The sequence below is a fragment of the Rhipicephalus microplus genome, chromosome X, assembly GCF_043290135.1.
Source record: "Rhipicephalus microplus isolate Deutch F79 chromosome X, USDA_Rmic, whole genome shotgun sequence".
NCBI classification, from domain to species: Eukaryota; Metazoa; Arthropoda; class Arachnida; order Ixodida; family Ixodidae; genus Rhipicephalus; species Rhipicephalus microplus.
The window spans coordinates 195462455-195479045 of NC_134710.1; the positions used below are offsets into that span (position 1 = coordinate 195462455).

A 16591-nucleotide genomic window follows, 5' to 3' on the forward strand; every position below is an offset into this window, starting at 1 on the left:
CATAATTATGAATCCTTACCAACTCGCCCAATGGTCAGTTCTACTTATAAGTTCATGTACACACATGTGTGTTAATATGTGAAATAATATTAAAATTTTTGTGCTTTGTGTCCATAAAAGAGCATGCAAACAACCGGAAATATAGTTAGAAATAAAAAATATGGTTGTTAGCACCGAGTTTGTATCCTTTCGTCTTCATTTTATTCTAGCATGTTTCTTCATTTGAAAAATGGGAACATGAAGTACATGTTATCTGTCATGCTGCAATAAAAACGCATTTCCTCCTAATGTAGTAGTGACCCTATTCCACTGCATACATGCGGTGTCATCGCCCGACAGATTTCTCTCCTGAAATGCTTCTTTTTTCGGCCATCACATATGCCAATAAATTTACCCTGTTGGAAGTGCCTCAGTGGAGGTGCCTCAGGCAGGCTAGCTGATGTTTTTATAGGAGGACCTGTCTTTGTCAAAGGCACCTTGTCATCTTTGGCAAGTTAGTTTTAAGGGGGTTAGTAGTGACATCACCTCCTGGTGATGGCGCATGTCCCTTTTCGCAATAACCCTGATTACCCCACTATGTGTTTCCATCTGTCGGCTCCCATCTTGATTTTCGATAGCTAGAGAGATAGATAATGAGCACTGTCCATTCAGCCCAAGATACATAGCAAGTGCACAAACATAGTGACATTTTCATTTCTTATACCATCTTCCAAGCCATCTCAATTGTTTTATCACAAGCATATAAAGAAATGAACCGTGCCCAACTGCCAGAACTACGGAAACTGGCACACATGAGAGCAACTTTTGCAGCGCACACAAGCGAATGGCCATCTAAGAAAGCCCACTACAAATGACATAAATATGGGAATGCACCAACGAGCATGGATGCACATGCAGGCCATCAGTTCATGCCAGTCCAAGAGCTAACCAAACAGGATAGCATATATCTAGACAAACATTGCAATAATAACAAGAACAGTATGCCTGGACACATTACAGCACCCTATTAAAACTCAGCAAGATCGTGCAAGCACATAGCCGCAACAGCATTTCGCTGCAAGGACAGTGAAAAAGCTCATCTGTGCCTCAAGTTGAGAGTGTTGGGCTAGTTAGCACAGCATAATCCACTGTTTCACAGTGCAAGGAATGAGGATGACATTGAAACACACTGTCATCCACGATTCTTGAACTGTGAAACATCTAATTACACTGCAACTAGCCCAATGCTCAATTTATGGATATAAAAAATGCCAGGAGAAACAAAATAGCCAGCAATGAGGAGCCACAGTGGCATTTGGGCATGCTGTATGAAGTAAGCTGAATATGACATTAAAGAGAAATATTACAGTTTGATTTGATAAGTGTGCTTTTAAAAGTTTATTTTCGTAATTGCTTGTTGACTGATTTAGCTGGGGTAAGGTAAAAGCCGAGTAAAGTGAGCTCTCAAGGTGAAAGCTCGTCTTGTCTTATTTCTTGTAGTTACCGCAAGTTAAGCAGAACAGTCGAACTCCTTTATAAGAGACACTGGTATAAAAGAGACAAATAAGTATAAGAGACACCAGTGAGCCTCGAGTAAAATACTCATTGATAAGCAAATGCATATCAGGTACCCTGCTTATAAGAGACATCTAATATAAAATACAAAAAATACTTCCCGGAGTATGCCTCTTATAAAGAAGTTCAACTGCATTTTCAAAATAATATTAACATAATAATAAGTCAGTACAAAAACAACACTGCACCCAACATCTAATAAGAAAATAAACTATAGTATGTGCTAGAAATGGCAAAGCATAAATGTAAAAAAAATTAACCCGAGGCCAGACAGTTTTTGCTGGTACACAAAGAACCGTGGTTTCCATGAAAAATGGCAATAGTATACCAACAACGGCATCACAAGAATTGTTTCAGAATCAGTGCAAACCCTACATAAATTAAAGTATACTTTTTTTATATTTGAAGCAACGCTATCAAACCTAGGTACATTAATGAATACATTTGGCAAGTGTGTTCCACAGTAGTCACTAAAAGTTTTTATGCAATGCACTGCAAGGACAATAATGACAAAACACATTCACCTAAAAGTATACTAAATTTGCTTGTTTTACAAGAGTATTCACTACACTTAATAATAACATTGCTCAAGCAAAAAGGCTGCCCAAAATTTGCTTGGTGCCATGGGCCATCCACTAGCAATGAAACAATTTTTGTAACCTGCAAATAAAGTTAGATTTCTCATGATGCAATTTTACCCCTGTCACACAGGAAATCTAATGTCATTTACAACCACTCTCACTCGTTTGTCAATTCATTTGTTATCTGTCACAAAGAGAAACTAATACCATTCGATAAAAACGACACTTCCTGTTGAATGAGTTCACAAAACACATTCGCATTCGATTTCCAACCTAATGGGTAGCCTTAACGGCAGGGTTTCATGCAATTGGCTGTTAACTTATGTAGATACACTTTTGCCATTCGTAAATATCTTATTCTTTGCTACATCATTACCGGATTGACGACATAAAAGCATACATGAAAAAAGCTACTCTCCACTACAGATATTTCATTTATGCTCTGTTGTTGTTGCTTGTACAACTTGTATCACGGGTGTTTATGCGAGTGCACGTGTTCTGATCAAGTTTGGTGCATGTGTTTTATGACTACACGAATTGGCTGCCGCCATCTCATTTGTGCAGCCAGGGTGTCAGTCGTTTTCCCATGCTTCAGTTTACTGCACTTAAGTTCTGTTATATCGTCGGCCATGTTGGCTTTTGATTGGCTGTTGGCTTGACTTCGTTAATGTCGTGCAGCTATGGCAAGTTGTGTAAAACAGCTGCATTTATATTGCAGGAGCGCCTTCTAATAATAAAAATTATGTTCGAGAATACATGCCTGCAAGTTTTAGTAGATTTTTATTTCTCCCAAAGTCATGGCTCAGAGGGGCTAAAGTCATGGTGATTATTTTAAAATGATATTTGTTTTTGTTGTTCGACAGTGGGCAGGTAAAATGACCTAATGTCATTAGTTGTAAATGTCATTAGGTTTACCATAAGAGAGGGGTATTACACTCTGTGTATGTGATATCTACTACAGGCTTCTCAGAAGTACCTAATTGATCATGCTGACTAGTCATCACAAGTATTGCCAAAAGATTTAAAAAAAAAGTTTTCTCCAGTCAAGCTTATTCAAGCTTATTTTTTTTTTCCTTCAAGAAATTATTTGAAAGTGCTAATCAACATACCCATTTTTCAGAAAAAAAATCTGTATTTTACAAAACCCCCTCAATACGAGCACAGGAAGTGCTTTTCATAATATCCTGCATTCTTTAAAATTACTGAACATAACTGTATGACCTGCACTCTTCATTTCAGCATTTCAAAATTTGTACATCTAGTACACTAATTCAAAATATTTGCCAGTTGTAAATATAATCACTCCCTAATTATGAAAGTTATAAAAGTCTTGCATTGAGATTATATATATATATATATATAATTTTGCATTGAGATTAGATGTTGCTGTTTAGCAATCACCTAAGTACATATTTAGTTAGGCCACTCAATGACCAGTTGTGGACTGCATTATGGTGCACATGTGTTCTCACATCTTTACCCAAGCCCTGATGCATAAACTTATCCTTTCATGCAATAGCACATTCGTGCTCAGCAGTCCCATTAATGCCCCCAAAAGATGACAATAATACCACGAGTTGCCCTTTAAGATGCGATGCCCTGTAGCATGTTCACTGCATTGTGCGATGCACTCTTGTGCTCTGGCCTTTTTACTGTCCAGTGTAGTTTACTTACCCACAACTTAATGTTCCTCGTACGAGCACAATGTAACAGTAAACGCTGTAACAAATATGGTGGTGCATAAACACAAAAATGTACCTTTTTTTTTTCAAAAGTACACCTTTGGAAGTGACGCAACTTCTTGAAAGTGGTGCTCACACATACGAAGTCCCACTACGCTGCTGATCTTGTTTACATAGCTATTGCTCCCTTAGCTTAGCTATTACTGGTCAAACCTAACTATTCCAGTGCCATTGTAATAATTAGGACTTTTTCAAGCTTAACAGTTACTAATGGAACCATGAACAATTGCAGTTGCTAAGTAAATATAAGAACAAGTATCAACAGCAGTAATAAGCTTATTTTTCATAAGCAAAGCATTTATTTTTTTCCTCTGACATATAGGATCAGCCCTTAAGAGCTCTTAAGAGCTCGAAGGAGCCTTGAAGTGCTAACTTTATCAAATGCATTTCCAAATAATTTGAAGCATTGTGTCACCTGGCATTATTTAATGCTTCTGCAGAGCCCTCTCAAATTCCAGCTCATGTGCTCTATAATATGATATTCCAGATAAGAGAACATGACCCAAGGCGAGCATTCTGACTGTGATAATGGCATCACTTTTTTGGTTGTGAAATGAGCAAGTAGGCATGAAAACAATGTGAACTGGATGTACTTCACGCCAGGCAACATCACACAGGAAATGCATTGGAAGTACTACTGCATGCTGAGTGGTTGCGGTTAAGCTGCCAACCACATGAGACACATTTCTAATGCAGTCTTTTCTGAGGATGTGTGAATATTCCATACCTGCCAAGTTCAAGGATTCTGAATCCGGGAGATTTCCGCAATGGGGGGGGGGGGGGGGGGGGGGGGGCATTAAAAAAACAAAAACAAACAAAAAAACATCCCAAAAAAACAAAAGGGGTGGGAGGGGGGTCTCAATTGCAAGCGCCAACATCAGCGTTGCAGTCTTATAGCGGCTAGGAGTGGGCAAACACAGGAGGGTAGAGTTTTTCACTAAGGTGAGAGTCTCAAAAGATCAACACAACTAGCAGAATCTATTTCTGTCAAAACAACTAACGTGTGTCTTCCTGGGACACACGTGAACGGACGGGACGGCGCAAAACCACGGGTCAAGGCTTTGCTCACTACTAGATTCTTTTGACAGGAACGCCAAAATGCGTCTGGCCCCTTTTTATTGTGATTGCAATTATATGGACAGTCCAAGCTGTTTTTTGCCCTCACCACTGCCGCAGTCCTACACCGTTTATTTATATGTATCTATATATATGAACACTCAAAGAAAAAAAGCCGCCCGCGCTCGGCTCCAAGCTCGTCGCGATACGCCGACGCATGCTTATCTCTCACGTGTACTTAGCCCCATGAATGGATGCCTGTGTGCGCGCATTTGTCCTTTGATGGGGGAATCGTGTGCCTTCGGCTTTCACTGAAACGAAAGCATTAGTTGCCGGGCCCACAAAGGTCACTTCGGTCTTTGCACAGACCCCTTTTGCGAAAACAGCACGTTTTTCATACACAGTGAGGTAAAACAACTGGGACACTTGATAGTTTGTACTCATCTGTACCTATGATTACGTATCGTGCATCGTTTTTGTTTAAACAGTGCGTTACGTGTCGAGCGGTAAACGCTATTTGTTCGCTCTCGTTCTTCGAGTATCGTTTTCGTGCGTAATTTGTGTGTGAGCAGTGCGCTGCACATCTCGATCTGCTTGCCATACTCAGCGGTACATTCCAAGTTGTTGCTGTCAATTTATTGCTTCGCCCTTGTGGCGAAACCGTAACTTTTTTTGTTTTTACGTATTTACTGCCTTTAACCTACCGCTGCGTGCCCTCGGAGCTCATAGATCGCTATCGTGTCGCCGCGACCGCGGTTTTGAGCACAGCCTTGCAGCAAACGGTAGTTCATTTTACAATCCCCATGCGCTTGGCTGTGCACGCGCCTTGAAAACTAAGTCGTTTTATGCCATTTACGATAGCATCTGCCGCAGGTTTGTCTGCAGAGTTTGCGGAAAGCATCATTGCTTTGAATGGTTGAGTGCACACTTTCGGAGTTCTGTCAGTTACGTCGTCGCCATACATGATCGTGTGAAGAGCAAGCGCGGTTTCATCCTCAGCAGTTGTGGCAACGACAATCAAATGCACTGTAGTGCGCCAGTCGCGTCGCACGCATACTTCCGAAGCTTAGGGTACGCTGCTCTCGGCCTTCGTTTGACGGTTTCCGTACTAAAGTTCGTATCACGCGCCATGATTATGAAATGTGCTCGGAACATTTGAATTGAGACACAATAAACATAGTAAAATTTGGCTGGGGAATTTAAGAATTCGTATCTGCCACGGTTTCGCATCACTGAGATTATACTGTCCATTTACATGTGCCTCTTAAACTCATTTATAATAAAATGGGGTAGGTTGGAAAAGCGTGGAGCATATTTAGCTGCTTTTTTTTGTCAATGCGGCCAGATCAGGCAGAGAAATTTCGATTTCCGAGAGATTTTCATCAGAATCGTACAACCGGAAAAAACGGTCAAAACCCGGGAGTCTCCCAGCCAATCTGGGAGACTTGGCCGGTATGATATTCAAATCTTTGTAATACTGAAACAATCATATGCGTGGAGTTTTCAAAACGAACAGGCCCTATTTGCAGGTGTGAAAAATTTAACATTTTTTTTCAAACATTTCAAAATCATCGACCACACTAAAACAAAAATTTTTGTGAAAGAACATTCCCACAGCCATAGTCAGCATCAAACACGAGAAGAGAAACATGGATCACCCACAGCGAGACTTGACTAGCTGAACTGTTATCTATCGCACTCTACAATGAGTGCTTAGTATGTGAACAAACTGAATGTTTGTTCTAAAGGCATCATTTGTACAGCAGATAAGCAAAGGCTTTATAATGTACTAGATAATGAAACTTCTTAAAACTATTAAACACTGTTATACTTGATGTTGAATCAGATTTTTTCTGGCACTATTCGTTTCATATTCAATTAAAGATGCAAGAAGTTTCAAGTCATAAAATGTTTTTATATCTAAAATTATGATGATGATAACTTGTGTGAGTATTGTGTAAACCATCTATTTATTTTTGAATTTATCAATCAATTCCCATTTTCACTCAAGTGGTTGAACAGATCTTGATGTCATTCACTGCATTCTACAGATACTTAGGAGTGCAACAAGTGCAACTTTATGCAGGAAAGACTGCACTAAATAGAAAAGGACACCACAGAGAAGGAACACATTAAAATAGATCAAGCGTAATTTTATGATTATGGTTTCCCTATAACAAAAGCCATGGAGTTTCAAAGCTCTCATTTTAATTACTGAGACCCTTTCTCTAAATGTATATTTCTCAAAGTAACATCGTACAACCTCTTGCCTTGCTAAACATTCACTTTTTGAGAACACTAAAAATTATCATAGCCGATTGCAACCAAGCTTAGAAAAAGCTGTCTGGGTATTTTAAGGTTGCAAAAAGAATGAATCAGAAAATAGCAAACGTAAAAGTACATCGGAAGAAATTCTGCTTGCTAATGTGATATATGCTATCACTATGACAAATGTAATGAATATCTAAAAAGCATAAAAATTGGCAAGGTTATACATCACTTGCAACAGATTTCAAGAATACCATCCTAATTTTTTTGGAATTTTTAATTTCAAGGACATGCTTCCTTTTTAAGGTCTTCGAAATCACTTACCCCCACCCTTAATGCTTTTAATGGAATGACTGCCACCCTCTCTGCACATCTAATAACACTGCTGAGACACTTACCATGCAGATTCTGCTTTGGTCGATGACCACATCTGACAATCATTCAGTGTGATAAACATGCAGTGTGAAATGAACAAGCCAACAGTACATGATTTGTTATAAAATATTCCATGTGCTCGCCACTTCACTTGTGTAGAACAATTTTCACAAAAGCTACTCACATTGAGTCTGACTTGACCAAGCATTCAGCCACTTATGCGAATGATCAGGTACAAAGTGCACTCCTATCCATTCAGAAACAACAATTATCATTACAAACAGCTCTGAAGAGACAATTCAGTGTTCAATTAAAACATTCAAAGCTACAGGGTGTGGTACCAAGGTACCAACAGTGAAAAGTACTTTAATCTTGGCCTTTATTTTTCCGTGCTCTTTTTATTTCAAAATTTAATGCAATAGTACCTATGTGAATCAAAATCTGCCAAAAATTTACTGGACATGTCACGAGAAAACATTTTGTTTTCATAGCGTTTTTAAAAAATGAATTTATTGGTAGCTTTGTTTTGTAAAGCTAACTCGGCCTTTTATAACAAGGCTTGTGTTATATTATTTCCCATTTTCTTCAGCTACATTCAGCCACAAGGAGCAATACTTTCAGCACCTGGCCCATTACTGATTCTAAAGAATTTATTCCATTGAATAAATGCAATACCATGACCGCATTGATCCCCATGAAGCATAATTTCTTACACCTTAAAAAAAAATTCAGCTACTGTGCCCTAGGTTAAACCAAATATATATACAATTATTTCTTGATTAGTTTATACATAGCTAAGCCAAGCTATTTTTCTAATCTCAGTTATTTAACTTTACAGTGTTGGCACCACTAGCTTGATAGAGTCAGTAAATAAAAACAACCAAAAATTCATACCCTGCTGGATGGCCTATTCCATATTTTGCTTTATTCGGTGAATAAACTGACTTGTGAATGGTACTGACATGTGAATACAGCTCTCTAAACTGCGTAACTAGCTGCATTCTTCATGGTATAATGATTTGTCCATTTTTCAAGCACAGTCTGGCTGTTTTTCGGAAAGGTGTTCAGTCACATAAAAGCACCAATAAGCACTGTTGGTTACTTTTGTGAGAACATACACAAAATTTTTACTGAGTGTCTCTGTATGCACTTTTATATCACTTTTATGCCCTTTTGTACAAGTTTAGAAGCTCTAAATTGCAATTTTTTAGTTGAAGGAGACATTGAGGCCCCTACTACTACTAAGAGCCTTTAGCTGTTTATGTTTCCCATAGCAAGCATACTATTAATATTGCTACATGCATGTTGACATTTTGTGGGACGATGAGCTTTGTTGGCTTTCCTTACTGAAGGATCCTACTGGCCGGCTCGGGCGCTGGGCTCTGCGACGGCAAGAATATACCTACACAGTCACGTACATGTCGAAACGCCTACGTCAGGACGCTGACTGCCTCTCCCGCTACCCTGTCGATGAATTAAGCACCATCCTTGACACCGACACCAATACTTGCGTCTTCTCCATTTCACAACTGACCCGCATCGGTGAAAAGCAACGCCGTGATGCATCCTTGCGCGCTATAATGGAACGTCTCGAATCACCATTTTCCGACAGGTCCCATCGCTCATTCGTCCTCCACGATGGTGTCCTACACCGCCAGAACTTCTACCCAGATGGACCAGCCCAGCTGCTCATCATTCCGAAACACCTCCGCTCGGCAGTTCTCCACGAACTCCATGACCTTTCAACTGCCGGTCACCTTGGTATGTCACGCACTTACGACCAAATTCACCGACGCTTTTTTTGGCCAGGGCTTTCACGCTCAGTCAGAAGATGTGTTGCGGCTTGTGATAAATGTCAGCGCCGCAAAACGCCATCGACGCTTCCCGCCGGACACCTTCAACCACTTGACATTTTGTCAGAACCTTTCTTCCACGTTGGCTTAGACCTCCTGAGCTCCTTTCCTTTGTCTTCTTCTGGAAACAGGTAGATAGCTGTGGCCACAGACTACGCCACGCGCTACACCATCACACGAGCACTTCTAACAAGCTGTGCCACAGATGTCGCCGACTTCCTCCTACACAACGTGATCTTGCAACATGGAGCTCCACGCCAGCTGCTTACAGATCACGGCCGCGCCTTTCTATCAAAGGTCATAGCCGATATCCTTCAGTCATGTCAAACGAGGCACAAGCTCACTCCGTTGTACCACCCGCAGACAAATGAACTCACAGAGCGTCTGAATCGAACACTTACAGACATGCTTGTGAAGTATGTTTCTTCCAATCACTCTGACTGGAACCTTGCTTTGCCATACGTGACATTTGCATATAATTCTTCTCGCCATGACACTGCCGCTTACTCTCCATTTTTTCTGTTGTTCGGCCGAGAACCTACATTACACCTAGATACAGTGATTCCATCTATCGCGACACCGACCAGCGAATATGCCCTTGACGCTGTCACTCGGGCTGCCCACGCACGCGAAATCGCCCGCACTCGCTTTCTGGCCTCTCAAGAGAACCAGCGACATTTGTACGATCAATGGCACCACGACGTGCGCTTTTTACCCGGTTTATTGGTCCTGCTGTGGTCCCCAACGGGTCAAGTCGGCTTGTCAGAAAACCTTTCCCGCTACACAGGTCCATATCGCGTCCTTTGTGAGGTTACTCCTGTGACATACGTAATTGCTCCTGCTGCCTCATCGCCTTCAACTGCTCCACAGACCACCGATATCGTACATGTGGCACGCTTGAAGCCTTACCACTCTCCCGCTGATGTTGACATCTAGATGCGCCGAGACGGCGCTTCTGCCGTTGCGGATTATGCTACATGCATGTACCAATATGGCCAACCTTTACTTTTCTACAGCTTCATAGAATAACCACATAACCCTGAGCAACAAACTTCATAGAAGCTGCAACGAAGCTGTAATGACCTCAATAAAAATTACAGTCAAGGTACATATTCTAGCCTGCCGTACCAAACATCACTCAATGCTCGAGCATCTTTTTCCTACACATTTTCTTTTCGTAAAACTCTGGAGACCATTCTGCTTGCCGCTCCATTTTTGTATTTCTTCTTCGTTTGTCTAAAACTCACCATGTATAGGGTGTACTCTATGCACCTGCTCCATCCCATTTTCTTTACAAATAAACATGACTTTCATACTGAGGAGTCATGTCTGCCTTGCTCATCAGAGCTCTATAAATACCTACTCTCTTATAGTTCACATCATTTGACAGGTACTTGTAGAGGCAAGCACAGCAATGACTGTCTGCCAGACATAAAAGCTATCAGCTAATAAAGAATCAAAGCACATTTGCCCTTTGCTTGGACTACTGCCACACTTCCCAGCACCAGTAATTTAACCCTCAGTCTATTTTTGAATAGACAAACTAACAACTTCTTCTTTCTGACCTTTGCATGAAACAATGCAAGCATTTTTTTTTCATTGTTTCAGTGTTATTGCCTACTGCCATACTGACCAACAGGGAGCACCCCAGTACCGACCCTACAGTAAAGTGATTTCAAATCAACACGGAAGAGCATGCATGCTTCAATAAGCTGTGGTGTCAAAATAAACCCTCTCTTCTCTCTTTTTAAGTGACACTCAAGCTACACAGTTAAAGAGCAAGTATGCCACGAGTCATTAGCACAACTAACCATTTCAGAAAATCCATATTGAATATAATACAAGAGCACATAATCACAAATAACATGCCTGCCTACAAGCAGAAGAAGAAAATTTTGATGTATTCTCGAAAGGCTGGTGAAAAGCAGCTTGCCAAGTTTACTGCTCGAGATAATCCATGCCAGACAACCCAGGATTATTAAAAAATCTATGGCTATTTTTTAACACTTAAGCTCAAGATAAAGCAAAGATGCATTCTCAAGCCTTCTCCCAGTTAGAAAAATAATGGGTTTAAAATTACACGCTTCTGTTCTTCATGTGATCCTCTCAGGCTGTTACATTGTATACCTGTTGCTTTAATAGAATCCTTCAAGTCGAAAAAATTGGTCCGATACTATAAAGATGTTTAGTTTTCTGGTCTTCGAAATTCTCGTGTGCACAAGAAGCCTTGCATAACGATCCTTTTACAAGCGCTTATTTCTGACAAGAGGAGCCCAGTCTCACCACACCATGGTGCATGCAACCTGCAGACATCAGTGCAGACCTCAGTGAAGACCTCAGTACTTTCCCACTTCCCCATAATGCACAGCAACCTTTATGAGAATGTAGAAGAGGACGCTGCAGTCACTTTTTCAAGGAAGTCCCGAAGATAAGATTATTGGGTGTATCTCCTATGCTGCTTATTATAAAATGTATTCATCTTCACAGCATTGCCTCATTTTACAGCTTAATTTGTCACTAAAAATAAAGAAATAAAAATTGATTCCCCTTTTACCATAGTTTTTCCTTCAGTCCGCTGGCAATAACTACTACCAGCATCCTCTATGCCTGCAGTGGCATGAAAAGCCTTGTGACCAGGTAAGTTTATTTTGTTACAACAGTGTCAAATTTGGAAGATTTGTAGTAAACGAAAGCTGTTTATGGCCAGTAAAGGTACACCACTGTTTATGAAATTTGGAAGCTTGGAAATCAATGTTTACTGTTTATGACCAGTAAATACGCCAGCCCAACCCCAGATCCCCCCCCCCTCCCCCAATGCCTTTTTTTTTTTTCAATTTGCTTCCTTGAGTTGGCAAAATGCTTCAACAGATGGCCCTTTTCAGGTTCATAATATGGTCCAACTTAGCGGTAAGCCATTCCAAATTAAGGCACTCTATGAATTGGCAGGACAACAACATGTGGTGCAAATGTGGCATTGGAGATAAGCAGGTAAGCAAGACAAACCTCACAAAAATCAGCAGTCAGAAACAATGATCAAATGTTAGTGTGCCAGGTGCCACTTTTACATGGTTGTATAATTTGTAAAAAAAATACGCCAACTGTTCAGATAGCCCTTAATTGGCATTCATGCTGTTGAAAATGAGCACCTTATTGTTATGAAGCACAGCAACACTTACAGAAATCAGTAACAATAAATAGACAAAAATATGGCATCGAGCTTAAGTTTAAGGGAACATGATGGACTACTGGCACGTATTCAATGACACTGGGTGAGCTAAATTGGTAAGTGTCTCTAAGTTTTCTGTTGACCATCAGAAATTCCTCACTTAGTGAGCTACTAAATATATAAGCAGATTATTATAATTGTTCATCAGTGTTTGAATTGCAATAAAAACCAACACGGACCACTGTAAGTACTACATCCAGAGATAATGAAGGAAGCCGATAAAAGAATGAGGAAGGAAACAGGAGAGAGAGAAAAGACGAAGAATACAAACAAATTCCTGTGTGATGATGACAATATGTTCCTTTTCTTTTCTATTACAAGAACCGCAATTCCTTTCCAGCTGTTGGGTTAAGAAAGCGTAAAAGCATGCAATGCTACATTTAATTTCCTTGACGGAGTTACATCAGGTGCTGAACAAAATTAACCAAGCCAAGCAGCATACCATCATCACTTGCACAAGATTAAACAATGATGCCACAAGGTTTGAGAGACACAATAATGAATCTAAAGACAGTGGATGAACTTCTGCTGATAGGTTTAAAATCTCAGCACCATTTAAGTTTTACTTGGACACATCAATACAGTCGAATCTCAATAATTTGAACTCGAAGGGGCCCGAAAATCTGTTAGAATTTTAAAAATTTGAATTAATGAAAGCTGAATGAACAGAGGGCTCACCATGCAGTGGCGCATGTGCATTGAGCTAACACACGAGGGGGAAGTTTCTGAAGACTTACATTTATTCACAAATCACAGGACATACGTCATTAATAGAAGTAATCGGTGATGCGCATATGCACACGTTTGCCTAGCAGCGAGTCCATCAATTTCGCACGCAGCGTGCAAAGCATTCCTATTTTGGCTTCAGCATTCTCCTGGCAAGAAAAGTTGCGCGCGACAATCTCAGCGCCGACACTCTTCTAAAGACAACGACAACAATGACTGCGTCTTCGCTAGGAAAAGGGTCTACATGCAAGGGACGGGAAAGGGGGAAGTGTGGCATTGGCGCATGAATGAGAGAGAGCCAACACTCCGCGACAGCTTTCTTTTTTTTTTTTCCTCTCTTCGCGCATGGCATTGAAAAGAGAAAGGTCTTTACATGGCAGAGAAGGCAAAGGGAGAAGCGTGGCACAGGCGTGTCGCAGATCGGCATTTGAGAGAGAGCGAACATTGCACCGCAGCCTTTTCTTTCCCCTTCTTTTCCTACGCGCATTTGGGCATCGTGCTGAGAGCATTTTCGGAATGCGGTATGTTCAAATTAACCGTCGCAAGTGCTTGCACATTTGAATTACAGGCCATTTTTGCACATTGGGATACACATGGCTTTGACCGGACCTCTGCGTGAGTTCGAATTAGACGGAAGTTTGAATTAAGCGTGTTTGAATTAATGAGATTTGACTCTATAATCTAAGAGTTCTCAAATGCAGTCCTTCATGCTCATTTTTTACAACAAGCACTTAGCAAAGTCTACAGAAGACTGAACTTTATTGCTACACCCATCATGAAAATGTTTCATATAGCTTTAAAAAAACCTAAACAGAGTGAGAAGGAATGGCCCTACGATGACAAAATCGTGGCGACCAACTAGTTCACTATTTATTCTCAGTTATATTCAAAGTAAGTACTGCACAATAAAACAATGCTATCTTTTCTTTCTAATAACTTCTGCCCATTTGCATCATATATGAGCCTACCATAACAAATGCACCCATTACAACAATTACTTGGATGATTGACACTGTCAATGATTCCTGACTTTCCATTGCTGCTACTTTGTGAAACAGAGTGAAAGAAGTTGTCAAACCTAAATTACTTTCTGCATCGCTGATTAATAATCTACAGGGGCCAGGTAATATTTGTTTTATCTGCTCAATCACTGAAATCTTATTATGGAAGCACTAATTACCTCATTGTGGCAATGTATAATGGTTACCTAAATCATGATATCTTAACAAGTGCAAAGAAATGCTAAACACTTGAGACATCTTAAAAAGCACAAAGGAACACCCCTATGTGCTTGTTAAGATGTGCTAACATGTACAATTTCTACATTTAGAACACATGCTTGTTTGTGGACATGATAAAATAAGAAAAAAGTTGCCACATTTACGGTGGCAGTCAAACTACTATCCCATCATTGGCACATTTTCATAAACCTTTCCCCATGAATGAAGAAACATCACATAAGAAAATGTCAAATTTAGGTGCACGGCAGTTAATAAGTGCGTGTTTCCCAGCATGCATAAAGTGAAAAAAAATGCAAAGACTTGCCATTATTTCGTCTGAAAGATAAGGCTCATCCTCACTGGATATAGCTTCAAAATCATCATCCTCCTCCACATTGGCGCCAGGCGTCATGTCCGGTTCCTCGTGAAAACCAGCCTCAAAATGATCAGGGGACGAGTCAGGAGTGATGTTTTCATACAGGTCATCATCTTCCATGAGGCTATCACCAATTGGCTCCATTGGGATCACCGTGGCAGCAGGTGGTACTGCAGACACTGTCTGGATTGTCGGAATGGGTGCAGCATTGATTATCATTGGGGGTGTTCTTGGCGCAGCTGGCTTTGACTGTGCCATCTTTACCAGAGAGGGCTTGGCTGGTGATTCTGGCTCATCTGGCTCCTCCTCTTTCGGTGTTCGGGGACCTCGTGGCGTCCGCTCACGGTCGTCATCCAGGTTGTCATCCACTTCCTCTGGAGATCGGGTGGCGCATGGGGAGCGAGGGGGTGTCATGGGTGGTGTTTTTGGACAAGAGCGCGGCCGAGGTGACCGGATTGGTGATGCAGGCCGTGGCATGGGTGGTGTTGACGGCCGCCTTCGGTCAATGACACGCCTCACTCCCTCGCTACTGCTCCTCCTCCTCCTGAAAAATGAATTACCTAGGTTACCTCAATGCTGTAGCCCCACTTTTTTAAACTTTTTGTTATATTAGATCTCTGCATAGAAAGCTGAAATAAAAATAAAAATGATGTAATAACAATTTTGCAACACGAAATGATGGTTGCAAGAAGATAATAGCTACTGAGATCTTTGTCTGTGATAAAAAAAAAAAACTCTCTATTCGCTAATGAAAAATCCCGATAAATGCAAAGAATAAAAGTCGCATTGAAACCAGAATCGAACCCAGTAAACAAGCCTGGCAGTCAGACACCGTATCTTCTCATGTATAATTTGCTCCCTTAAATTTAACTCTACGAAAAAAATGCATATAAGGCCTGCATATAACCCAAACCACCACTTTTTAAGCACATTTTTCTGTTTCTAGGTGCAGGTTATAAGCGAGAAAATCTAGTGTTAAGCCTGTTTCACATGCGAGCGAACGAGCGGCGGGAGGACGCGCGGACGCGCGTTCGTTTCACATGCGCCGCTGCTACCGCTGCTGTTGTGCAACGCCCGCCGCTCTAGCGGGCAGTGTTGTCCGCGGAAGGCGCCGGTCAACCGCTGTTTTCAGCAGTATCTGAAAACCGCGCTCTCCTCCAAGTGTGCTTCATTTGGCGCCCCTGTGCTACGAGGTTCATCATCAATAGCCGCTCGACTTTTACGCGTCTGTACACTGATTGAACTAGTTTTAACATGTATCTTACAACAAATAAGCAATGTTTGCAGTTGCTTTTTGTTTTGTCCTGGCTTTTTCACGTATTATTCTTGTTGCGCGCTCATATAACTGATATAACTGACCATGGAGAAGCAAAAAAAAAAAAAAAGAGTTTGCTTGTATGGTTTTATTATACAGCTGTTCCAGCTAAATGAATGCTTAAGAGCTACGTTCCTGGATGCTTTGGTGCTGACGCATCCAAAGCATCCAGGAACGTTCTGTGGTACGGACGAAGTTGATGTCGACGACTGGATAGCCGACTACGAACGTACCAGTGTGCTCAACCGGTATGACCCGACTCTCATGCTGGCCAACATACTGTTTTATCTGAAATGCAC

General features: G+C 41.0%; 1 protein-coding gene across 8 annotated transcripts in view; it reads right to left on the minus strand.

The window, feature by feature from the left end:
* Window positions 1-16591, minus strand: part of vir (VIR_N domain-containing protein) — a 431173-nt gene that overhangs the window by 272341 nt on the left and 142241 nt on the right. For 7 of the 8 annotated variants that reach the window (XR_012887826.1, XM_075881178.1, XM_075881177.1 and 4 more), the window contains one exon: window positions 14927-15521. Coding sequence is in view for 7 of the 8 variants with exons in the window: in XM_075881178.1 (XP_075737293.1) it covers window positions 14927-15521 (595 nt within the window). In the remaining variant the exon portion in view is untranslated. The remainder of the gene's footprint in view (window positions 1-14926; window positions 15522-16591) is intronic. The other variant, XM_075881180.1, reaches the window with a different exon arrangement.